General features: G+C 56.0%; 1 protein-coding gene across 4 annotated transcripts; it reads right to left on the bottom strand.

Annotated features, from left to right (window-relative positions):
- Positions 1–3,342: 3,342 nt before the first annotated feature.
- On the bottom strand, positions 3,343–23,640 carry Kank2 (KN motif and ankyrin repeat domains 2). Of its 4 annotated transcripts, none has more exons than XM_077109478.1 (13): positions 23,557–23,640; positions 22,091–22,329; positions 21,147–21,262; positions 19,319–20,530; positions 11,157–11,348; positions 10,973–11,075; positions 9,840–10,076; positions 9,196–9,283; positions 8,532–8,751; positions 8,119–8,261; positions 7,492–7,692; positions 7,327–7,416; positions 3,343–5,255 (listed from the first exon to the last, which is right to left on the bottom strand). In XM_077109478.1, the coding sequence occupies exons 3-13, from the start codon at positions 21,181–21,183 to the stop codon at positions 5,202–5,204; spliced, it is 2,577 nt and encodes an 858-aa protein (XP_076965593.1). In that variant the 5' UTR covers positions 21,184–21,262; positions 22,091–22,329; positions 23,557–23,640; the 3' UTR covers positions 3,343–5,201. The 4 variants fall into 4 exon arrangements, with proteins under 4 accessions (XP_076965593.1, XP_076965592.1, XP_076704637.2 ...); XM_077109477.1 differs by having other exon boundaries at positions 22,106–22,329; XM_076848522.2 differs by having other exon boundaries at positions 11,157–11,324; positions 22,106–22,329.
- Positions 23,641–24,365: the final 725 nt, after the last annotated feature.

Genomic DNA, 24,365 nt, shown 5'->3' with positions numbered 1-24,365 from the left:
CCCAGGGCCTTGTGCACTCAAAACCAGTGCTCTACCATTAAGCTACATTTCAGCCCTTACACACCTTTTGGGGAGTTCTGAGACCCTGGAAGGCTATCTTTAGATTTCAAGCTAGGAATCACCCCAGCATTAGGTGCAGCTCAGCCGTAGAGTGCTTGCCTAGCATGCACCAGGTGCTGAGTTCCATCACAGAAGGGAGGGAGAGAGGAAAGGAAGGAAGGAGGAAAGGAAGGGAGGGAGGGAAGGAGGAAAGAAGGAAGGGAGGAAGGGCGCAGAGGAAACAGGCCCTGTGCCAATGCCTGTACTCCCAGTGACTCAGAAGGCTGAGGCAGGAAGATTGCAAGTTCAAGGCCAGCCTCAGCAAGTTAGCCAGACCCTGTGTGGCTCAGTGGTAAAGCGACCCTGGGTTCAATCCCCAATGTCACACGCACCCAAATCTTGGGTTCAGTTTCTGGCTGGGCAGCTTACCTGTGTCCTTGGCAAATTCACAATCTTTCTTTCTAAGCTCCGGGGCTAAAGATAGCCTTCTCTTATCAGCTGGAGCTGGATGTCCAGGAGATAAGCCATGCAAGATTGTGCAACCAGAGCCTGACAGACAGAAATACTGCCAAAAAAGGCCACCCATCTCCCTTCCAAAAAAAGCAGTGAGGTCCACCTGACAGTCATTAGGATGGCCACTATCCAAAACAAACAAACCAAAAAAAAAAAAAAAGGAGCCAGCTGATGAGGAGAGATTGAAACCCTCATGAACGCTTTGTTGATGGACACAATACCTTTATTGTATTTATCTTTATGTGGTGCTGAGGATCGAACCCAGTGCTTCACACATGCTAGGCAAGTGCTCTACTACTGAGCCCCAGCCCCAGCCCGCTCTTGTGCACTCTTGATAGGGACATGGAATGATGCATCTGCTCTAGAAATCAGTGTAACATTCTTCAAAAAGTTAGAAACAGGGCTGGGGATGTGGCTCAAGCGGTAGCGCACCCGCCTGGCATGCATGCGGCCCGGGTTCAATCCTCAGCACCTCATACAAAGATGTTGTGTCCTCCGAAAACTAAAAAAATAAATAAATAAATATTAAAAATTGAAAAAAAAAAAGTTAAAAACAGGGATGGGTGAGGTGGCACATGCCTGTCATTCCAGCGGCTAGGGAGGCTGAGGCAGGAGGATCACAAGTTCAAAGCCAGCTTCAGCATCTTATTGAAGCCTTAAGCAACTCAGCGAGGCCCTGTCTCTAAATGTAAAAAAGGGCTGGGGATGTGGCTCTGTAGTTAAGTGCCTCCAAGTTCAATCCCCAGTAAGGAAAAAATTAGAAATCAAACCGTCCTACTAGGAATTCTACTCTTAGGTACGTGAAGATGGAAAAGCAGGGCCTGGGATAGAAATGAGCAAGAACGAGTTCATAGCAGCATTATTCACAAGAGCCGAGAGGCGGAAACAACCCAAGTGCCCATCACTGGACGTGGATGGCGTGGTGTGGTCCATCCATAAAAGGAAGAGGATTCCACCTTGAGAAGGAAGGCGGTCCTGGCAAGTGTGAGGATGCCCTGGGGAATGTGGAGGGCTTTATGAGGGACATAAGCCAGACACCAAGGGACAAATCCTGCAGGCCTCCACTTAGAGGCGACTCTGAAAACAGTCAGATTCACAGATATGGAGAACGCAGGCTGTGGCTGGGGAATGGGGTGAGTGTTTAATGGGGACAGAGTTTCAGTTTTGCAAGATGAAAGGTGTTCTGGAGGTGGGTTGCACAACCTGTGGGTGTACTTCATGCCACTGAACTGGACACTTAAAAGTTCAAGGGGCTGGGGCTGTGGCTCAGTGGCAGAGCGCTTGCCTAGCACATGAGAGGCACTGGGTTTGATCCTCAGCACCACATAAAAATGGATATATAAAATAAAGGCATTGTGTGCATCTACAACTAAAAAAAAAAAAAAAAAAGATTCATGGGGCCAGGCTGTAGCTTAGCAGTAGAGTATAATACCGGTGAGGCCCCGAGTTGGATCCCAGGAAACTCCCCCCCCCCAAAAAAAAAAATTGGTTAACATGGTCAATTTTATCACATGTACATTTTACCAGAATTAAAAACATTCTGGGGCTGGGACTGTGGCGCACTTGCCTTGCATGTGTAAGGCACTGGGTTCCACTCTCAACACCACATATAAATAAATAAAATAAACATCTATCAACAACTAAGGGAAAAACATTTTTAAAAAATATTCTGGGCTGGAGCCAGGGACAGTGGCATGCACCTATAATCCCCAGTGACTCAGAAAGCTGAGGTAGGAGGATCACGTTAGAGGTCACCCTGGGCAACTTAGCAAGACACCGTCTCAAAATGAAAAATAAAGAGCTAGGGATGTGGTTCAGGGGTGGAGTGCCCTGGGTTCAATCCCAAGTACGGAAAAAAAAAATGCGTCTATATAATGACCTGGGGGTGCGGCTCATGGTAGAGCACTTGCCCAGCATGCTTGAGGCCCTGGGCTCCATCTGCAGCACCACAAAAATGAAACACACACACACACACACAAAAAAAAAAAAACCTAAAAAAAAAAAAAAGCAAAGAAACTCAGTGGGGCGGACAGGGTCTTCAGTAAGAGCTGACAGAAAACAAAGATGATGATAAACGGTCCTGGCAACGGCCTCATGAGAAGCAACCCTTCATTTCCTAAAGGCCCCTTCTTGGCTCAAAGTCCTGGGAAACTGACAAGAGCCAAGGACCTTCCACTTAGAAGTGCTCTCCTTTGCATTAAATGTTTGGGACCTCCAAAAACTTCTGAAAGCCACCCATTCTCTGTCTCCTGGTTGAACAGCCCAGGGGAAAACTGAAGGGAGTGGAGAGTCAGGGGAACCTCCAGCCCCATCGCAGTTGGGAGGAGGGGGCTGGAGGGCTGAGGGCACTCCACTTCCTCTCCTGGTGCTGGTGACTGGTTTGCAGAAGCCACTTTTATGTACAACTTGTGCACAAAAGGTATGTACTTAAAACAATAAAAAGTAAGGGCTGGCCCATGCCTGTAATTCCAGGGGTTTGGGAGGCTGAGGCAGGAGGATTGTGAGTTCAAAGCCAGCCTCAGCAACTCAGCGAGGCCCTAAGTAACTCAGTGCGAACTTTTCTCTAAAGATACAAAAAAGGGCTGGGGGTATGGCTCAGTGGTTGAGTGCCCCTGGATTCACTACCCAATGCCAAAAAAAAAAAAAAAAAAAGAAAAAGGAAGAGCTGGGGGACCAGGCGCCATGGTGCACACACACCGCGGCTGAGGCTGAGCACTTGCCTGTCACGCACAAGGCCCTGGCTCCATCCACACACAGACAACTACAATGACACAAAGACAGAGACGCATCCACATTATTCGTAGCTTTATTAAATTCTTTACGTTCTAAAAAAGAGATTACAAAAAAAGAATACTTCATTTAGTGTAATACTGTCTTTATGGACGTACCGTGGTCAGAAAGTGAAATTAAAGCTCAGGAATACACGTGGGAAGAGGGTAGGGATGGGGCATGACCCCGTGCAGCCCAATGGGCATGCAGAGAAGAGGAATGACCCAGTGACGCGGATGATGGGAGGGGTCAGCACTCCTGGGCCAAAGGGCTGCTTCCAGGAGCTTGGGTACAGCACCTGCTCGCTCACCTGGGGTTTTCTAGTTTCACACGCATGCCACCCACCCACCCACCCACCCTGTCCTGGACCACCCAAGCCTTCTTGTCCAAGCATAGACTGACCTTCTACAAAAATCCAAGCAAGCCAGGCTACACCAAGCCCAGAAACCTGCTTCTCTAGGTGAGCAGACAGCTCCGGGCTCTATTTCATGAACCCGTGTGCTCCTGGGGCTCACTCTGTCCTGCTGGGCTGGGGCTTCAAAGCCCTGTGGACCTGGAGGGCAGGACAGGCCTGGGGAGGGCTCTCACTCCCTTAACAAGGCACACTGAAGGGGGAAGCCTGATCTTTTTCCTGCTTCCCGAGGAAAGGAACAGGAAAGAGAACCACATTTGAGATTCTGGGGACAAAACAGACCCAGAAGGAAACCGTAAGCTTCTCTGGCGAGCCCTGTTTCCAGCAGGCGCTACTCCAGGCAGCTCCGGAAAGTCTCTAGGTTGTTTAAAAAAAAAAAAAAAAAAAAATCCAGCTGCCCTTTGTTTGGTTTTCGGCAAAGGCCTGTCTCTTTAAGTTTGCGCTGGGAGTCCTCTGGGGGCAGCCAACTTTTAATTATGTACACATGGGGTTTGTGGAGCCTGCCCTATGCTTTGCCAACAAACACATTCCCTGTTTTCTTTCCTTTGAGGAGAGAAATTCTGGAGACCTGTGGAGGAAGAGGAGGGCCCTGTAACGACGGTTCTGGGCTCTGGATGTGGCAGCCACTCTGAGAACTGGATCTTTTTCTTTCAACTCTAGGTCTGAAGGATTTTCTAGGAAACTCGCTATTTGCCAGGACCTCTGTGCAGGGGCGGGATGGATTTCTGGGTCATTTCTCCTTGTGAACGGTTTACCTACAAGTCAGAGGCTACCAGGGCATAGGCTGCAGGATCCTGAGTTCCCCAACTTGAGTGGGGGTGACACTGGCAGAAACAACAAGAAGAGAGAAGGGCTCAGCTTTCTGCCCAGGGGGTGAAGTGACAGGGCGGAAGCTATTCTGTGAAGCAAGAGAATATCCCCCAGAAGGCAACCTGGAGTGGGGGCAGCAGACGCTATAACAAACTGGACAGTTAGTACGAGTGGCGGAGGCGGGGGGTGGGCAAAGCCACTCGAGTGATGACCGTGCCTTGACATTCAGGATTACAGGAGCACACGCAATTCCAGTGACTTTCAAATTTGGCAACACACAGGAGGATCGCGCCCCTCCCCCGACAATGATTCAAAAATATAAAAATTTCCCCTCCTCCGCCCATAATTGCCGGCTGATTGTTCTCAACGTTCTTTATAAAACCCACACCCCGCCAACAGCCACTGGCACCGCTTTAGACAAGAGTTTAGCTTTGGTCTGGGCCGCTGCTTTGAACTTGGGTGCCGGAAAACCAACTGGAGCTGGAGTCCCCTGCGTGTCCGTGTCCTGGGCTCCCTGGGGACGCGGAGGGAAACCTGTTTGCCTTCCAGACTTGGGCCTGGGGGCGTGGGAGGAAGCCCGAGGAGAGAGGGGCAGAGAGGAGACAGGACGGCTGGTGGGCCAGTGGCCCCAAGGGAGGCTCCGGCCGCCCTCCCTTGGCTACTCTTCCGCGGAGGACGACGCCAGGCTCTCGTCATCGGACATCGGGGCGAACTGTAACGAGAAGCCAGTGCCTTTTGTTTGGTGCTATTTCAGATCCCCTTTCTGAGGCGTGGACATTAGGGCTGGCCTGTGGATGTGGAGGGTGGGCCTGGCTTCAAATAAGGGATGCCTTGAAGAAACAAAGGCTGGAGGACTGTCACTGGGGATAAGAGATGGAGGGGATGCAGGCAGAGTGTGTGAGTGTGTGTGTGTGTGTGTGTGTCCTAATCCTAGAGGCTGGCAGAGGCAGCTGGAGGAACAGTAAGTGCGAAGGTCCTGGGGCAGAAGCAGAGGAGCTATGATACGGGTACCCTGGCAGGAGCGGGGAAGGGTGGCTGCATAGGTCCTGATGGGCTCCCAGAAGGACTGTGGCTTTTTCTCCAGTGAGGCAGGAGTCGTAGAGGGTTGAGAGTGGAGAGAGGTGCCCCGACTCCAGTGTCCCCAGTGGCCTCTGGATGCTACGGGGGGACAGGCTGGAGGTCGGGAGTAGGGCGAGGCCAGGAAGTGGGGGCCAGAGTGGAAGAAACCGCAGTGAGTGGTCCAGGTGGCTGGTGATGGATTAGGTTCTGTCCCTCAGGGGTCTCTGGGGACAGGGCCACAGGTCAAACTGCAGGGACATTTAGGACACTAGAGGCCCGGTCACTCCCATCTTCTAGTTGGAAGCAGGCCCACAGCTGATCCCCTGTGGGACAGGACTGAGGCCCCGCGTCCCGACACCCTGAGCAGGGCACAAGGATGGGGGGATGTAGGGACGCGGGGCTCCCGTGGGAGCGGGGTGAGTGGGAGACGGGCGGCTGTCTGGGCAGTCATGGCCTGGGCCCCCTTAGGCAGTTGCTCTGTCTGTTCTGGGCATGGAACCCAGGACCTCATGCCTGCTGGGCGGGCACTCTACCACTGACAGAGTTTTGCTCAGATGTCCAAGCTGGCCTCAAACTTGCAATCCTCCTGCCTCAGCCTCCCAAGTTACTGGGATTATAGTGTGTGCTGCCAGCTCAGGCAGGATTTGGGGGAAAAAAAAAAAAACAAAAAAAACAAACCAAGATTTCTGTGGTCAAATAAGAGAAATGCTGAGTTACGCAGAGTTAGGTTTCTTTTCAGTGAGGTTTTCTAGGACTTTAATATGCTGACATGTTGAAGTCTAAGCCAAGTCCTCACTCTGGCCGACCCTGGTCTCCCACAATCGGCCACGTCACTCTGCCCTTGCCTCTTCCTCCTGGGCTCCCTGATGCTTCGTAAAGGCAGAGGCACATTCCTGCCTCAGGGCCTTTGCATGGCTGCCCCTTCTGCCTAGATGGCCACGTGAGTCACTCCCTCACTTCTTCAGGTACAGGCTGAAATGTCACCTTTTTTTTTTTTTTAAATATTTTTTTTAGTTGCTGATGGACCTTTATTTTTTTTTTAAATTTATTTGTATGTGGTGCCAAGAATCGAACCCAGTGCCTCATGCATGCTAGTCGAGTGCTCTACCACTGATCCACAATCCCAGTCCCAAAATGTCACCTCTTTGATGAGACCTAAAATAGCTCCCCTTTCCCTGGCCATCCCTCTTACTGCCTTATTTCTTTCTAGTGCTGTCATCTGGTATTACATACTGATTTGCTTATGGTGTCTCTTACTAGATGCACACTCTAGGAAGGCAGAATACTTTTTTTTAGTTTTATACACTGCTGTGACCACAGAACCCACTAACACACAGTAGGTGCTCAGGAAATACAGTCTTCAAGTTACGGTTTGACTTATGATTTCTTTGTTTGAAACACGGTCCTGCTATGTTGCCCTGACTGGCCTTGAACTCCTGGTCTCAAGCGATCCTCTTGTCTCAGCTTCCCATACCTTATGATTTTGTGGGGAGGGTACCAGGGATTGAACCCAGAGGTGCTTTAATACTTAACTACATCCTCAGTCCTTTTTGAGACCAGGTTTGGTTAAACTGCAGAGGCTGCCTCAAACTTGTGATCCTCCTCTCTCGGCCTCCCGAGTCACTGTGATTACAGGCGTGAGCCACTGTGCCTGGCCTACCACCCACTCTTCACATACACCTATCGCCTCCCACAGCCCGCCTCCCACCCTGCCTGAGACTCACTGAGCACTTGATGTTCATGCGGGAGTACAGCATGGACGCGATCTCACTCTGCCCGGCATCCAGGGCCACCATGAGAGCGGTGCTCCCATCCTGCAAAGAAGCCGTTGCTGTGCTACTGCCTGGTCACACTCCACCCTCCTGGGGAGCCCCTGGGCGGACACTTACGCGGTCGGTGAGCGAGATGTCACAGCTGGGCACAGCCAGCAGCAGCCCCGCGATCTCCTTGTGGCCGTGCTCACAGGCACACATGAGCGCCGTGGAGCCGTCATCGTCCTGCACGTTGACATCCGCCTCGCAGGTCAGGAGGGCTTTGACCACATCCACTCGCCCGTGGCTGACCGCCAGCATCAGGGCCGTCTGCCCCGCCTGGGCAGGGACCATGGTCATAGTCCACGTGGGACCAAAGGTACGATGCCCCTGCTCCAGAACCTTCCAGGGCTTCCTGTCCCGTGCTGAGTGCCCCCACTTGCTGCATCCCCTTCCCAGCATCCCATGGGGTCTTGGCTGCTCAACTCTTTTTTCTTGTGGGGGGGGGGGGACAGTGCTAGGGATGAACCCAAGGCCCTCGGGCCACACGGCAGGTCAGGAAGAGCAGGGCTCTGCAGCTGGACCACAGTTCGGATCCCACCTCCTGGACTCTGACCTCCAGGAATGAGGCAGGCCCTCTGAGCCTGTGGAGTGGCCGCTCCCGGAATGGGAGCTGAGGGCACCGCTGGGCCTGGCACGCAGTGGGGGCTCACTCAAGGGGCCAAGCTCCCCAGGCCTGCGCAGGCCCAGGGTCCCTGCACCTACCTGGCTGGCTTTGGCGTTGACATCTCCAAGCCGGAAGAGCTGAATGACAGTCTCAATGTCATCCTGGGTCTTCAGGGTGGCCAGGGCGGTGAGCATGATGGGGCTGTAGCCCGCGCGGTTCTGCTTGTCCACCTGGCAGACACCTGCGCGGTGGGGAGGGGACCTGGTGGATGAGAGCCCTGGGGCTGCCAGGCCTCCGCCATCAGAAGGGAAGCCGCCTTCCCTCCCGGCCCTGAGCGACACTGCGCTCTCCTCCCTCCGTCTAGGTGCCGCCTAGTCGCTCCCTGGAAGTCCTCCTGCCCCGGGGGTCCCCACTGCCATCATACGGCTAGACAAGGGGTCCTTACAAAGGGTAAGAGGGGAGGCTGTGTCCCCCAGGGAGGCTGGGCCCCCTTCGGGCCGCCCGCGCTCACCGCTGTCCAGCAGCTGCCGCACCACAGGGAAGTTGGCGTGTGACACGGAGTAGTGCAGCGCCGTGTTGCCGTTGCTGTCGGCGATGTTGACCACGTAGTCCAGCAGCCGCGCAGACATGGCCCGGAAGGTGACCAGGTGGCGCCGCACCAGCTCGGGGTGTGCGTCGCTGCGGCAGGCCAGGCGCAGCCACTCCTGCAGCACCGTAGTGTAGGCCACTTTCTGGTGGGGGACGGATATGAGGGACACAGGCCCGGATGGGGGAGGTCTTCCCCCCAGAGGAGCCCCTGGAGCCAACTGAGGTGCCCCCCACCCTGCATGGGGCTCTGAGGGACAGCACCCCATCTCACTAAGACCCTCAGGGCGGGTGTAGACACGGGATGCCTTCCCAGAAGGCCGCCTCTGCCTGGAGACCACCTCCAAGGGAAGAGCAAGGCAGCCCCTCCCCTCAGGCCGCAGAAGAAGAGCAACCACTGAATCAGCACCCCCCCCCCCCGCCTCCCTGGCCCGTCTCCAGGGTCCACGGCTCAAGTCCCACCCATCCCAGAGCCCCCCCCGGCTGTGGGTCTCAGGGTCCTCACTAGGCAGATGGAGGGGGACACCAAGGGCAAGCAGCAGCCAGGAGTGGTGGGATGGGATGGAGGGTCTGCTTAGGGCTCAGCCTACCAGCTCCCGCTCCGTGAGGGCGTTGGGGTTGCCCAGGTACTTCTCCAGGGCCAAGCAGGCCGAGATGAGGTCGGGGCTCAGCTCCATCCTGCCAAAGAACAAGAGGACGTTGGTCTGAGCGCCAGGTCCCCTGGACTCCTGTCCCCACCCCACGACCAGCTGGGGAGCTTGAGGAGTGCTCTCCACTGTGGCACCCATGAAGTCCTGCCAGGGTCAACTGAAGGGCGGCACTGCAGACCCTCTTCACAGGGTCACGGGGAACACACAGGTTACAGGACAAAGTGGACATGTGGGCTGGGTCATTCCAAATGGCCAGGAGTGAACAGAAAATCTCCTCAGGGCAGAATTTTTATCAGGAAAAAAAAAAAAATAGGAGACATAATAAATAGAACGGGTGTTGGAGTACATGCCCCAAAGAGGAGGAGTGGTAAGGAGAAACTTTTGTCTCCTAAAACCTAATACCAGGAGCTAGAAAGAGGCTTTGATGGCCTCCAGAACTTTGGATGCTCGGGAGAAAGCACTTGCTCGCTGATTCCCCCTGTAGCGTGCATGACTGGTAGGTGGCTCTCAGAGGGCTGGGCTGGATCTGAGCAAGAGACTCCCATCCTCGCCCACTCTGAATCTCTCCCACCCAGAAAACCGACCGGATCTCCTCCTCCGAGTTGGATCCTGAGGCCCCCTCAGCCGTGGGTACGTGCTGAGACTCCCGAGATAACTGACACTCTTGCCGGCCGGTCTTGGCCATCGCGGTCCCTGGCCCGAGCTGGGGCACTGAGGCCACACTTGGAACCCTGTCCTCGGGCTCTGTGGCCTCGTCCTCTGTGCTGTCGTTATCTGAGAAGTTCTCGGCTGTGCTGGAGCCTTCCGATGAGGACTCATACCTGGGGAGGAAGGCGGGCAGGTGAGGGGACGGCAGCTGTGACTGGCCACGCCGGGTGCTGCTCTACGACTTCTGCCCTCAGTGCCCCCTGCTCCTGCCCCGTGGGGGTCACCAACTCGACCTGCACCCTCCTTGCACAGCACTCTCTGGGCTCCTTGCTGCTCCTGGACACCCTAAGCTCCTGGGTGGCAGGAGGCCCCACTGGCCATGACTGCCCCCCCCTCCTGCCTGGGCTGGCGCCTCTATCAGCAGTGCCCCCCCACACCCCGCCCTTCACTTGGCCTGCTCCTACTTGTCCTGCAAGCCACACGTCCTCTGCTTCTGGGACTCCTATGGGTAGGGGCCAGCAGTGCCTCCTCAGAGGCTCCATCTGGCCTGGAACCTGCTCTCAGGACCCACTGCCCCACTGGATCAAGGCTGCATCAGAGCAGGGAGTGGAATCGGCATCTCCCAGGGGCTAGGCCAGCCACAGCTCTGGAGCCAGGGCAGACTCTTGGATCACTGAGTTTTGTTTTTTTGGTACTAAGAACTGAACCCAGGGGCCCTTTACCATTGAGCTACACCCCCAGGCCTTTTTTACTTTTTAATTTTGAAACATGATCTTGCTCAGTTGCTTAAGGCTTTGCTAAATTGCTGAGGCTGGCCTCAAACTTGCCATCCTCCTGCCTCAGCCTCCCTCACTGGATTACAAGTGTGCACCACCATACCTGGCCTGCTGGATCACTACCCCTGCTAGACACGCAGCTTCCTCAGGCCTGTCTCCTCATCTACCTGTTGTCATTTGAGTCAATGGATTAGCCCAAGTAGGGGACTTAGAATAAGGTGTTTATTACGCTCTTTCTTCTGCATGAATGAACTGAAAAAAAGGGAAGGGCTGTGGGATGGGGGTCCTCTCACCCGCCGTTGACGCCCACGAACTGCAGGCTCCTGCGCCGGGCCTCGGGGTCCACGGGCTCCTCTTTCCGCTTCATGATGGACCGCACTCCGGCCAGGGAACCACCTAGAGGGAAGACTGCGTCACAGAGCTCAACCCATCCTGGTCACCCTGGTCCTGTCCCCCTCCGTGGCCACCACCCCTTACCTGCACCCCTGGCCGCCTCCGATTCACCAGAGGCCACCTGCCTGGTGGACTCCCTGCTGGAGCAGTCACCCGTGGGCACCTGGCCTGTGCTCTTCTCGGGCTCCACCCGGGCGGCGGCCACTGCAGACCCTGGCGGGGACAAGGACTCTGTAGGTGCCTGTGAGAGACCTGGAAGGACACGAGATGAGGCATCTGCTGAGGGTCACAACAAGCAAATGACAACGGTTGTGACACTGGCTGCTTGTCACACGTTCTGAGCCAGGTGCTCTCACAAGGGCTAAGTCTGACATTGTGTCATCTGGAGGGTCAGGCTATGGCAGGGGAGGAAACAGGCATAGCAACTCTTGGAGGCGAGGCTGGGACAAGAGCTCCAAGGTCACCAGCAAGTGGCTGGCAAAATCCTACGCTAACCCCAGTCTGTGGCTTGCCCTGCAGCTGATCAGGGACAGGGTCCCTGTGGCCCTACAGGGCTGGCTTGGGAGTTCCCGCCCTGACGCTGTGCGAAGTATTCTCTAGGCAACAGGTTTGATCACAGCCTAGAGCATGGTGGTCAGTGGAGACTCAGAGTTTTCACCTATGAGCTGAGTGACCTGGAGCAAGTCACTCGACTTCTCTGGGTTTCAAGCAGATGACACATCCTACCTCATGGCACCACCACTGTGCAGACGAGAGAAGGCAGAGTGACATGAAGGGCTTACCACAATCCTAGCACGTCAAGAGCCCTGGAGAAATACTGTTACTTCCAGATGACTGTAAACTCTTTTTTTTTTTTTTTTTTGGTAGTGGGGATTGAACCTCAGGGGCTCTCTACCACTGAGCCACATCCCGGTCCCCTTTTAAGTAGCACTGTGTTTTAGAATTCATTTCGTGTTCAGTCTTTCTTCTTTATTTATTGGTACCACGAACTGAATCCAGGGGCACTTAGCCACTGAGCCCCAGCCCGGCCCTTTTATGTTTTGAGAGAGGGCCTTGCTAAGTTGCTCAGCACCTTGCCACTGCTGAGGCTGGCTTTGAGCCTGTGATCCTCCTTTCTCAGCCTCCCTAGCTGCTGGGATTACAGGTGGGTGCCACCACGCCCCCCTGTTTATTTTCTTTTTTGGGATGGAACCCAGGGCCTTGTGCATGCTGGGCAAGTGCTCTTACCACTGAGTGACATCCCTGGCCTCCTGACTTTTTCTTTTAAACCTTAATAATAAATTCACATTAAACACACTGGATAGCCAAGTGGAACATGTGGGGAGGCAGATGACCAGTCCCGGGCTTTGTATTTATTATTTGGTACTGGGGATTGAACCCAGGGGAGCACAACCACTGAGCCAGGCACAGTGACACATGCCTGTAATCCCAGCGGCTTGGGAGGCTGAGGCAAGAGGAACACAAGTTCAAAGCCAGTCTCAGCAAAAATCAAGGCACGGAGCAACTCAGTGAGACTCTGTCTCTAAATAAAATTTAAAAATGGGCTGGGGATGTGGCTCAGGGGTTGAGTGCCTGAGTTCAATTCCCAGTGCCGCCCTCCCCCCAAAAGCATTACATGCCTAAAGCATGGGAGTGTTAGATCCCCTGATTTGACGTTAGGCAGGCATTGCTTTAATCATCAGGAAAGTGAGGCCACAATGGCTATTAGGAACCTAGGACTTGGGGCTGAGGTGCAGCTCGGTGGTGGAGACCCTGAGCTCCATCCTCAGCACTGCAGGAATACAACAAAGGTTCAACTCTAAGTTTTGTGTGTCTTTATCACAGTTGAAATGCTTCCTAAGTAGGCTGAGGACAAAGGTGACTTCCTAGGCACAATCCCTGGGTCATCTGCTGCCCAAGCTGGGACAGGGACAGCAGGGGGCTAACGCCCCAGCCCAGCAGGCGGGAGAGGGAATGACCGTCCAGCCTCCACTGTGCCAGGCCGCCCTGTCTCAGGATCCATTCAGGCCCCCAGGCCACAGATGGCCTCGGAGTTGCCACTTCCGCGGGGTTTCCCCTTCCTGCCACTGGGCACAGCTGCTGAAGGCCAGTGCTTTGAAGTCCCCTTAATGGATACAATCTTCTTGACACATGCAGTATGACTTCCTCAAGTTCACACGAAACACTCAAGGGTAGCGGAGAAGGGAGAGAGGCCCCGCACAGGCCAGGGTGGGAGGGCGGGGCTGCAGGTGACACTGGACCTAGGGACAGTTGGACCCAGGGTGTAGCCGAGGCTTGCACTCCCACGGGAGCCAAGGGCAAATGCCAGTGTACAGGAATTCCCCGATTATTTTATATGTTTAACATTTATTGCTATTTTTTATGCAGTACTGAAGATGGAACCCAGGGCCTCGTGCATTCCAGGCAAGTGCTCCACCTCCGAGTGACACACCTGGCCTCGTTTTCTTTTAAACCTGGACAATAAACCCACATTAAACACACAGTATAGCCCAAGTGGAACGTGTGGGGAGGCAGATGGCCATTCCCAATCTTCGTGTTTATTTTATATTTTGGTGCTGGGCACTGAACCCAGGGGCGCAGGGCCACTGAGCCACATCCTCAGCCCTTTTTCTTTTTTTTATTTAGAGACAGGGCCTCGCTAAGTTGCTTAGGGCCTCGCTAAGTTGCTGAGGCTGGCTTTGAATTTGCGATCCTCCCGCCTCAGCCTCCTGAACCACTGGGATTATGTGCACGTGGTTGTCACTCCCCATCTCTGCCCCAGACTCAGGGCTCCTGACTTAGAGTCACAGGAGAAAGAACAGATGAGACGGAAGCACAGGCTCGTGAAATCGGTCAGACATAAGGCGCAGACAGACTCCACTCACTGGAGGTGCCAGAGTCACCAGACCAGAGAGACAGAAATAGAGTAGGCAGAGTGGGGTGCAGGGCTGGGGCTGGGGATCAGCGTTTAACAGGGAAAGAGGTGGGGATGGCTGTACGACAGTGGGAACGAGCTCCTGGCCATGAATGAGCAGTTCCCTTAAAATGGTTCAACTAATAAATTTTATGTTGTGTGTTTCACCATCAGTTTTTTGGGGGAGGCGTTGCTGGGGACGGAACCCAGGGCCATGGGCACTAGGCGACTGCTCCATCCCCAGGCTCCACCCTGGCCCAGTTCCATTGCTTAAAAATATAAAAACATTTCTCAGCTGAGGGCCACAAAAACAGGCGGCAGGTCATCGTCTGCCACTCCCTATTCTGGATGATGCCAAGAACCTCTGAAAGTTACTCCTAGAGAAATGGACAAAGGCTCATTAGACACACAGGGAGACACTCAGCCGCACTGGAAACCAGAGAAATGCAAATTCCAACAAGGAGCAAGAACTCTGCACCAGCAAAAGGCGGGCAAAGCAAGAAGGGTGGATGGGCCTCGTGCGGAGACGCAGGGAGCCAGGCAGCAGCCCAGGCCCGGCGGAGGGCATCCCACGCAGAGGGCATCCCACGGGGCGTTTGCACAGACCACCAGACAGGACCCGGAGGCCTGGGGGAGCGTGGCTCTAGCATCGTCAACAGGAGCCAAAGGTGGAAGCTACCTCCCGGCTCCCACCACGAGGGGAGGAGACGGGGAAAGGCTGGAACTCACCCAGGACTCAGCTTCTTGAAAGTGACAAACCAGATTTAAAAACACCAGTGTAGGGCTGGGGTGGTGGCTCAGGGGAGAGCACTTGCCTGGCATGTGTGAGGCACTAGGTTCCACCCTCAGAGCCACATATAAATAAAATAAAGGTATTGTGTCCATCTACAAGAAAAAAAATAAAAACCCACAAACCCACCAGTGTACGTGGAGAAAGGACGGGGTGGGGGACGGCTCAGTGGGAGAGCCGCAGCCAAGCCTGCGTGAGGCCTGGTTCCATCCCCAGCACAGGGAAAAAAAAAAAAAAGAGGAGGAAAAAAATAAGAAAGAGATTTTTGTTTTTCTGAAACACAATACCATTTAAGGAAATTAAACACACACAGGGCATATTTTCCAGGGACACCAAATATCTAAATAAGCTTCTGGAAGGTGAAGAACCAGGAATGATAGCAAACGGGAGGGGAGGGCCGGGCGTGGTGGCATGCGCCTGTAGACCCAGCCACTGAGGCCGGGGATCACAAGTTTGAGGCCCACCTAGGCAACTCCGTGAGACCCAGTCTCAAAATAAAAATGGAAGTGCCGCTGAGTGGCAGAGCACTTGTATTCCATGCGAGAGGCTCAGGCTCAATCCCCAGCACCACATTAGGAAAAAAAAAAAGATGGGGGGAAGAAGTGGTGGAGGTGGGGGTACCTGAATGGCACAGAGGAGAGATTGGGAAGGTGTGGTCTATGGGCACAGTTTTTTTTTCTTTTTTGGGTACTGGGGATTGAACCCAGGGGCACTTAACTACTGAGCCACACTCCCACCCCTTTTTTGGTATTTTATTTAGAGATAGGTCTGAGTTGCTTAGAGCCTTACTAAGTTGCTGAGGCTGGCCCTGAACTTGGTGATCTTCCTGCCTCAGCCTCCCGGGGTTGCTTGGGATTATATGCATGTGCCACCATACCAGACAGTTTTTACATTTTTAAGTGGTTTGGGAAAAAAAAATAATAAATGCTATAGGACGTGTGGAACATATTAAATCGAATTTCAGCATGCACAGGTAAAGCTTCGCTGGGGCACAGCCAAGCTTGTTCCTTTATCCCTTGAGAAGGGTCTAGCTAAGTTGCCCAGGCTGGCCTTGAACTTGCACTCCTCCTGCCTCAACTTCCCCAGCTGCGGGACCAGAGGTGTGCACACAGCACCTGGCTGCCTGTTCCTTGACGTCTCACCGATGGCTGCTTCTGCACCACGAGGGCAGGAGGAGGCACTGAACTGGCTCAGCGTCCGTACTTCACACTTGGGTTTTTTTCTTAATATTTGATATCTCAACAAGGCAGGGAAAACAGAACGGAGACGGGTGAGCTGACGAGACAGAGAAGGTAGAGCCTGCAGAGCTGCAAAGCTGTCCGGTTGAGGACGGAGGGGAGAGAGAAGAAATATACCAAAGCAAAGCAGGAGACCAGCAGGAGTGGCTTGTAGACTGGAGACTCAGGTCAACTCAACGCTGGGAGAACGTCCCGCGTGGTCCATCCTCTTTGCTTACCACAGGTTTCAGGAAGGGCATTTTCAAGGGCCTTCATGTCTTTTACTGAATTACTTTACGTGCCCACGGCCTGGCGCTCTCCACGCTTGGTGCAGCTCAATGACTTAGATTTTTAAAAATCAATTCTGGGCCAGGCATGATGCAGATGGTGCATACCTGTAATTCCGGCTCCTTGGAAGGCTGAGGCGGGAGGATCCCAAGTTTGAGGCCCTAAGGAACTTAGTGAGATCCTTTCTCAAAACAAAAAAATAAAAAGGGCTGGGGATGTGGCTCAGTGGTAAACTGCCCGTGGGTTCAATCCCCAGTATCAATCAATCAATCAATAATTGATTGTTTTGGGGGGCTGTAGCTCAGTGGTAGACCACTTACCTAGCACACTCAAGACCCTGGGTCCCATCCCCAGCACCACAAAAGAACAAGAGAAAAAAAATGGTGTCAGTATTTAAAAAATAGTGTGTCCAAAGAATTTGGACGAATAGAGAAAATGCTCCTAGGATCATGTTAAACTAAAGACAAAGTTTGAGCGTTGGCTTTGAGAACCATGGGCAAATTCCTTTACCTCCCTGGGCTTGGGTTTCCTCATCTATAAAATGAGAATTAAAATATCAACACTTCATAGGGTCATTGTGAATTCAAATAAATAAAATAAAATATGAAACAGGCATTAAATAACACCCTGGAATGCCATAATTTTCTTTCTTTTTTTTTCTTCTCCAGTACTAGGGATGGACCCCAGGGTGCTCAACCATGAGCTATGTCCCCAGCCCTTTTTACTTTAATTTTTGGAGGTCAGGCCTCACTAAGTTCCTGAGGCTGGCCATGAACTTGCAATCCTCCTGCCTCAGCCTCCGGAGCTGCCGGAGTGACTGGTTCCTTTTGACACTCTGAGGAGTCCTTCTTCACCTCAGGGCCTTTGACCACTCGGCCCTTGCCCAGAACACTGTTTCCTTTACTCCTTTGCCCACCTGGCTCCTTTGCGTCTTGGTTGGGAGATGCCACAAGGCCTCGAGGTGACCTTGCACCCTGCCTCATGCCCTGGGCCCTGCTGACCATTTGACATGATTCCCACCCTTTTTCCCCTTTTTTTGTGGTGCTGGGGAGGGAACCTAGGGCTTCACACATGTAAACCCCTTGCTCTACCACTAAGCCGTGCCCTTGGCCGTGACCGAAGGCGCAGAGTGTTTCAGTAACAGACTGGCAGGACCCCAGTTTGTGGATGAGGACCTAAGGCACAGAGGGCTTACGCAGCACGCTGCGGGACCCAGGAGCAGAGGCAGGGAAGTCAGAGCTGAACCCAGGCCACCACCCTATCTAGCTGTCCCCAGTTCCACGTCTCTACTTTTTTGCTTTAAACACGTGAATTCCCTGAAGTGAGTTCCGATCACTGCAGTCTCTTGTTCATTTGTTGCAGGGGCTTTGGTCTGTCTAGTTCACGGTTGCATTCCCAGTGCCTACAACAGTCCAGCACCTAGTGGGCTCTCCATAAAGGTCTGCTAAATGAGATATCGAGATGAATGAATGTACTCCAGCTCTGCCCAAGCAAGGCAAAGAACAAGGTTGCCTGCAGCAAGAGGGAGTGGAGTAAGCCACCAGGAAGGACCTTCAGGGACAGCGGCTTTCACAGAGGGTGGACACTGCTATGTCTGTATGTCCTGCAAGCAGGAGGCCCCATGGCTGCCCTGGGAAGCATGTCTGGAATGGAGGGTGCCTCTCAGAGATTCCGAGGCTGGGCTGGGTGGGACCGCTGGCTGAAGGCCAGAGTCGCAGGGCTGGGTGTTTGGATGGACACGGAACAGAGGAGTGGTGTCCGGAGTTGGCCAGGAACAACACAGGGAAGTGAGAAAGCACAGCTGGGTCCCTGCCCTCAGTTCCTGCCCTCCGGATGTTGGTTGGGCGCTGGGCAGCTGACACTGCAGGCGGGAGGAGACTCTGGGACCCACCTTGGAGCCCTGCCCCAGGTTCAAGCTGGCCTGGGCTCAGATCCCGGCTCAGCTGCTTCCTGGCTGTGTGACACAGGGCAAGCGAGTGAAGCCTCAGTCTCCCCAGCTATAAACAGGTTGACCTAAAACTACTAGCAGAAGCAGCAAGAAGCACTGATTGAGCACTTACTGTGTACGTGAATTCACCAGGTGGGAACCAGTATTATGCTACTCCACAGAGAGGTGAGCTGAGGCCCAGAGAGGTGGTATTGCTCACCCAGGTCACACAGCAGGAAGTGTAATCTAAACTCAGGTCCTCTGGCTGCACAGATGACCCCTCCTTGGGTAAAACACTATGCACAGCATTTAGCACTCCTCGGCGGGTACTCAATAAAGAACAGCTGTCATTATTATGAGTCATTCTGGTAGCTTCTCCCTGGGCCCTCAGGGCAGCAGTGGCCGGGCAGCTGATGTTCTGCACACCCTGCACCCACTTTCCTGGCATGAGGACTCAGCCCTTCTTCTGGAGCACCCCCTTCCTCTCTTAAAGACCACAGAGCCTGGGTGGGGCTTCTCTTCCTTCAGGATCCAGGAATAGGCAATGACGGGTGCAGTGACTGGCTCAGTCAATGAAGGCCACTCCTGGGTCTTCGACTGGTACTATTTAGACTAAGCGGCTCCCTTTCCACTGAGCTGGAAGGAAAAAACCCTGGAGTGATGGGGCCACCTTCCTCTGCCCATCTCCAGGGTAGGAAGGAGAGTGACAATAACTTACAGATTCCTGAGGGCATCTGAGCACTTGGATCCAGCTATACCTGAGGCTGCCGGTTACATGAACAACCTGTTTCCTGTACCAGAGATTGATTCCCGCCACTTACTGAATACACAGGAGGGTTTCTGCCCAGCTAACCGACAGACTAACTCAGAGCCTCCTCCAGAGAACTCCTGTTCTGAAGTTCACAATGAGCCATGCAGAAGGTCCCACGCTAGACACCCAATTTCTCCACGTGGTCTCTACAGCCCTTAGGTCAGTGGCTCACTTGTTTGTGGATGAAAAGACAGAGGCTCTGAGAGCTGGATGATGTGGCTGGTGAAAGGCCGGGGCAGGGGCTGGGCCCTGCCACTCCCAGGATGCAGGATGAGCAGTGGAGAAAGACAATCCACAGAAGACCCCACCCGCGCACTCACCTGCCGCCCCTTCGCAGCTCCGCTCTGTGATGCTGATCTTCTTGACCAGGTGGACGTTGCTAGTGGACGCAGTGGGCACTGGGCACATTGTCTCCACCACCTCGTGGCTGCGGAACACGGGGGGGTTCTCTGCCCCTCCTGATGTCGCCAGGGCCCTCAGCCCCACTCCGTAAGGCTCCAGGCTCTGCGCTCGCTGTGCAGGGGCCCCAGCAGCTGTGCTGGCCGCCACCTCCACCTCCCGCGGCCCTTCCACCACCCGGATAGTGTCCACTCGGATGGGGCTGTCGGGCGGGGGCCAGGCCTGGGGCTGGGGCTCGGCCTGCCTGGCCTGGGCCGCCTGCAGCTCCTGCAAGGCCTTTTTGAGCTGGGTCTCCAACACGGCGATCTTGGCATTCAGCGCTGCCTCCCCGTCGGGCACGCCCAAGTCCCGCTCGCGGACCCAGGTGCCCACACTCCGGGTCTCGAGCACCGCCGGGTCGTCAGGCGGCTCTGGGAGGTCCAGGCAGAGCTCGCTGCGGCTGCGGCTCCCGGTGGGGTGGCCCAGGAACTTCTGGCTCTTGAGCTGCACCGTGAGCTGCCGCTTCTCCTCCTGCAGCACCGACAGCTTCACCTGCAGCACAGGGATCAGCTTCACCTGCTCCTCCAGCTGCCTCAGCTTCCGCAGGGCACCGGCCATCTGCTCCCGCACGTGGGCCAGGTGCCCGGCGCTGGGCGGCACCGGCGTGGACAGTCCCGAGCTTCGAGGCGTGGGTGGCGGTAGCCCCACGCCCACCAGGGAGCCCGTGGAGCCGGCTGCGCTGGGCGTCAGGGAGCCCAGGCTGGGGGGCGCGGCTGCCTGGTCCTCCAGGCGGCGCCGGGCATCCAGCAGCGTGCGCTCCACGCGCGGGTTGAAGCCGGAGCGCGTCTCCAGGGCGCCGTACTGTGGGTAGAAGCCCCGGCCGCAGTAGGAGTAGGCTGAGTGGCGGCTGTCCCCGCTGGCGTTGGAGCACAGCGACTCGGTGGACGTCCACCAGGAGCCAGGGCCTCGCGGCAACGAGCCCAGACGGGGACGGCGCTGCACGGCCACTCGCCGCAGCGTGTGGCCCTTCTCGATGTCGTCCACGTACTTGAGAAAGTCCAGGTCCAGGCGGTAGCCGTAGGGGGTCTCCACCGAGTAGGGTGGGTCAGGCTCCTTGGCGGGGAAGGCAGGTGGGGAGGCTGGGCCGGGGGTCCCTGGGGTGGAGAGAGAGGCCAGCCTCTAAGCACTGCTGTCCCCCTGCTTGGGCACAGGCTGATGCCCAGGAGGGCCAGGTTCCATGTGCCCGAAGGCTGGAGCCCACCTGGCATTCCACACCGACTCCAGGTCACCCCTCAGGCCTCCAGGGCAGGGCTGAGCTCCCTGGAGACTCGTGTCCTCCTGCCTCCCTCTGGTCCCCCAGCAGGGCTGTCTCTCCCACACACTCTCCCAGGACAGCGGGACCCACCCCCAGAAGGAAAGGGTGTCCCACTCTGACTCTGACCCTCTCTTGTCCCTCCCAAGTCCCCAGCACAGGGATTTCTGGCCCCTTCAAACTAAACCCCTTCCCAGCGAGAAGGTTCCTTCCTTCAGATCCCCCGGCCACGGCAGGGCTGTACTTCTCCTGCCCAGGACCCCAGTGCTGCACCATGTCCCCCCAACAGCCTCCCAGGACAGGTCCCTATGTCCCCCTCGGGTTACCCCTTCATCCCAGCAAGATTCTGTCTCCTTCAAGTCCTCCCAGGGCTGGGCTGTGGCCTCCCCCTCAGGCCCTCAGGGCAAAGCCCAGAACTCCCAGGGCAGGGCCCTTCCCCCTCCCCCCAGACCCCTGACCTGGGAAAGGGGCGGGCACATGCAGGACTTGGGCCATCTTCTTGTCTGCAGTTGTTCCTCAGGAGTCACTTGGGGGACAGTGAGTCAGACTGCCTGCAGCACTGGCTGAATGTTACCTGGGGAGAGGGGGTGGTGGAACGGGTCAGGAGGAGTCTGCAGGGGGAGAGGAATGTGGCCACACAGTGGCCCCACCCAGATCTGGGACCCTCTCATACGCACACACCCTGCCGAGCCAAGGAAAGGCCCGGAACAAAGAAACCAAACCTAAGGCTGCGTGCACATCTGTCCAGCCCCTGGACAGGCTCCAGCTGTTCCCACAGCCCTGCCTCCACTCGGCCCCAGGGCAGGGGGCCCCAAGCCTGACAGCCCCACCTTTCCTGGACCCCCCTCCTTAGCCCAGGCCTGGAGCTGGCCACAGAAAAAGTTGGGGGCTAAGACGGACAGGCTGGGGCACTAACGGGGGACAGTCTTCCTGCAAGGATCTAAGGAGCCACACAGGGTGGTGGACCCCTAGGCGACCCCAAGGCAGAGAGCCCTGATGGGGGGTAGGGAAAGTGGGAGGCACGAAGCCCTTCCCCTTTATGGAAACAATTTTCTCTAAAAATAAACAGTTTCGCTGCTGGGCTACACAGAACTTCCTGCCCCCCCAGGATGTGTCCCGGCTTGGGGGTGCAGCAGGGATAGAGGGCTGGGGCGGAGGCCCGGGAAGCCATGGGGTGGAGGGGAGGAAGTAAGAGGGGGCGCCTGGAGGCTGCAAAAGGGAGGAACAATCAGGGCTTCTCACTAAACCCCCCTCAGCCCTGGAGACTAGCCAGGGCCCTTTTGTCCCCCAAACACTGCCTGAACTTGACCAGTCCTTTCTGCAATCTGACTTCTAGCCACCTTGCTGCAGAACCCACAGCTCATCCCACAAAGAAAGTGGACCCTTTCTGGCATGAGGGTACCTGGGCAATGGGTACCTGGGAAGATGGACCAAGTGGGGCACCTGTCGGGCATGAAGGCGGGGTTGGGGTTCCAGGGACAGCTGAGTATGTCTTCTCGTCCTGTCTTGCTTAATCTCTCTCCACGTCTTTCTCTTTCCACTCTTCTCTGCCTGTCTGTCCACCTCTCTGTCTCTCAGTCTCTCCACTTCTCTTTGCCTGTCTCTCCACGTCTCTGTCCTCGCTTCACTGGCTTTCCACACCTGGAATGACGGTCACCAGTTGTAGGAAATTTGGTTTTCCATCTGCCTGCAGCCTCACCCCCATGAGCAACAGGAAGTTGATCTGAAATATTTTCTGGGGACTTAGGAGAGACCCAGAGGCAGGGAGCAGGTTTGGTATAGCCTGGGGCACGGGGAGCAGGTACACCCAGTAGGTGGAGCAAATAACATCAACACTGTAACAATAGTCAAGGTGGGTAGTTATTACTCTGGCTTACAGATGGAGAACCTAAGGGGGCAGAAAAGTGCAGCGACTTGTTCGGATCAAGCCGCTCAACTAGAACCCACCAAGCCACTCCCTGCAGACTCCACGGCCCTCTACCCATTTCCCAGACATGGAGGTCTGCAGGTCTCCAATTATTTCTGGTCTTCCATGGCCAGAGGAAGAGACACTGGGAGTGTGGGGTGGTGGGCATGTGGGTGGAAGGACTCCTGGGGGAACAGGAGGGGCAAGAAGGGTCAAGTGGGGAGCTCAGGGAAGGGGTACAGGGGTCTCCAAGAAGGGTCAGGTGGGGGAGCTCAGGGAAGGGGTACAGGGGTCTCCAAGAAGGGTCAGGTGGGGGAGCTCAGGGAAGGGGTACAGGGGTCTCCAAGAAGGGTCAGGTGGGGGAGCTCAGGAGCTCCCCAAAGCACCTCCCTGCCAGCCAGGACATCTCGGGGTTTTTCTACCCCTCTCTCCGCCCCAAAGTTGGGGGCGAGGATACCCCGCCCCATGCAGGGAGGGGCGGGGCCTGCGGGGTCCCAGGCTAATAGCAAACAGCTGCCGCTCCCCACGCCGACCCAGCCGCCAGGCCGAGGCCCAGCCCGGCCGGACGCCGGGCCGCCTTCCCGCCGCCTGGGGCCTGGCCCCGCCACAGAGGGCGGGAGGAGGGACAGAAGGGCGGGAGGGCAGGACAGGGGCCGAGAGAGGGAGAGAGGCCGCGAAGGAGAGAGGTAGAGGGGAGGCAGGGGTGGGGGAGAGGGGCAGGGCACGGTGGAGGGATGGAGGTAGGTGAGGGAAGAGGGAAGCAGGGCTAGGGTCAAAGATGGGGAGGGGACAGGGGCGCGAGACCGAGATGCTCTCAGTCGGGAAAGTTCGGGACAGTTGAGGTTGGAGGCAGTGGCTCCTAAGGAACCGCGAGGTTGTGCCCGGAGTTGGAGGTGGGGAAGGGACCGCACACGAACTCCGAACCCGACTCGAAGCCCGACCCAAGCCCGGGTCCTACTCGCCTGGCGCGCTCCGGCCGCCGCCGTCCCTGCGTCCCGCCGCCCTTGCGTCCTCCGCGCCGCCGCCTGGCCGCCCGGCCCTCGGGCTGGCCCCGCCCCTGGCCCCGCCCCCGGCAGGCCCCGCCCCTCGGGCGCCCCAGGCCAGTAGGGTCAGGGGAAAGGCTGAGTGGTGGGGTGGACGCGGTCTCACCTGCACGGCAGGTGTGTGTGCACGTCGCGGGTGCCCGACTCGACCCCCTTTGTCCTCGCCAGCCGTCCCAGGGGCTGGATCCCCCACCGCTGGCCTCCCCCGCCCTCTGCATCTGGGCGGCCGCGGGGGGCGGGGCTGGCCGGGGCCCAGCTCGGGGAGGGCTCTGGGGCGGGCGCGGCGGCGGGAGGTCACCCTTCCCCCCCACCCCTTGCCCCGCGCAGGGCTGGAAGCGGCCCAGCGCAGGCCTGGTACACGGTGGCGTGACCATCGCGGGCTGGGAGGGGGGCTGGTCTAGCGCGAGGCTGCATAGGCGGTGGCTAAGGCCTGGGCGCCAGAGTCAGCCAGACCTGGACTCCAATCCCAGGCTCATCCATCTTTTATTGCACTGAGCCCAAGTTTCCCCATCTGCAAAATGGGGCTAATCATGTCGTCAATCTGACAGGAATGTTGAGAAGATTGCTTAACCACTAGGCAGGAGCCCAATAGGGGTCCCTCAGTAAAAAAGCCCATAAATGGGGTGGCCACATTTTTTAAACTTTAAAAAAAGTTTCACCTTGCTGGGACTGAACCCAGGGCCCCATGCCTGCCAGGCAAATGTTCTGCCACTGAGCTACACCCCCAT

Source organism: Callospermophilus lateralis, chromosome 1 (assembly GCF_048772815.1).
Source record: "Callospermophilus lateralis isolate mCalLat2 chromosome 1, mCalLat2.hap1, whole genome shotgun sequence".
NCBI classification, from domain to species: Eukaryota; Metazoa; Chordata; class Mammalia; order Rodentia; family Sciuridae; genus Callospermophilus; species Callospermophilus lateralis.
This window is presented reverse-complemented; position numbering and strand designations above follow the sequence as displayed.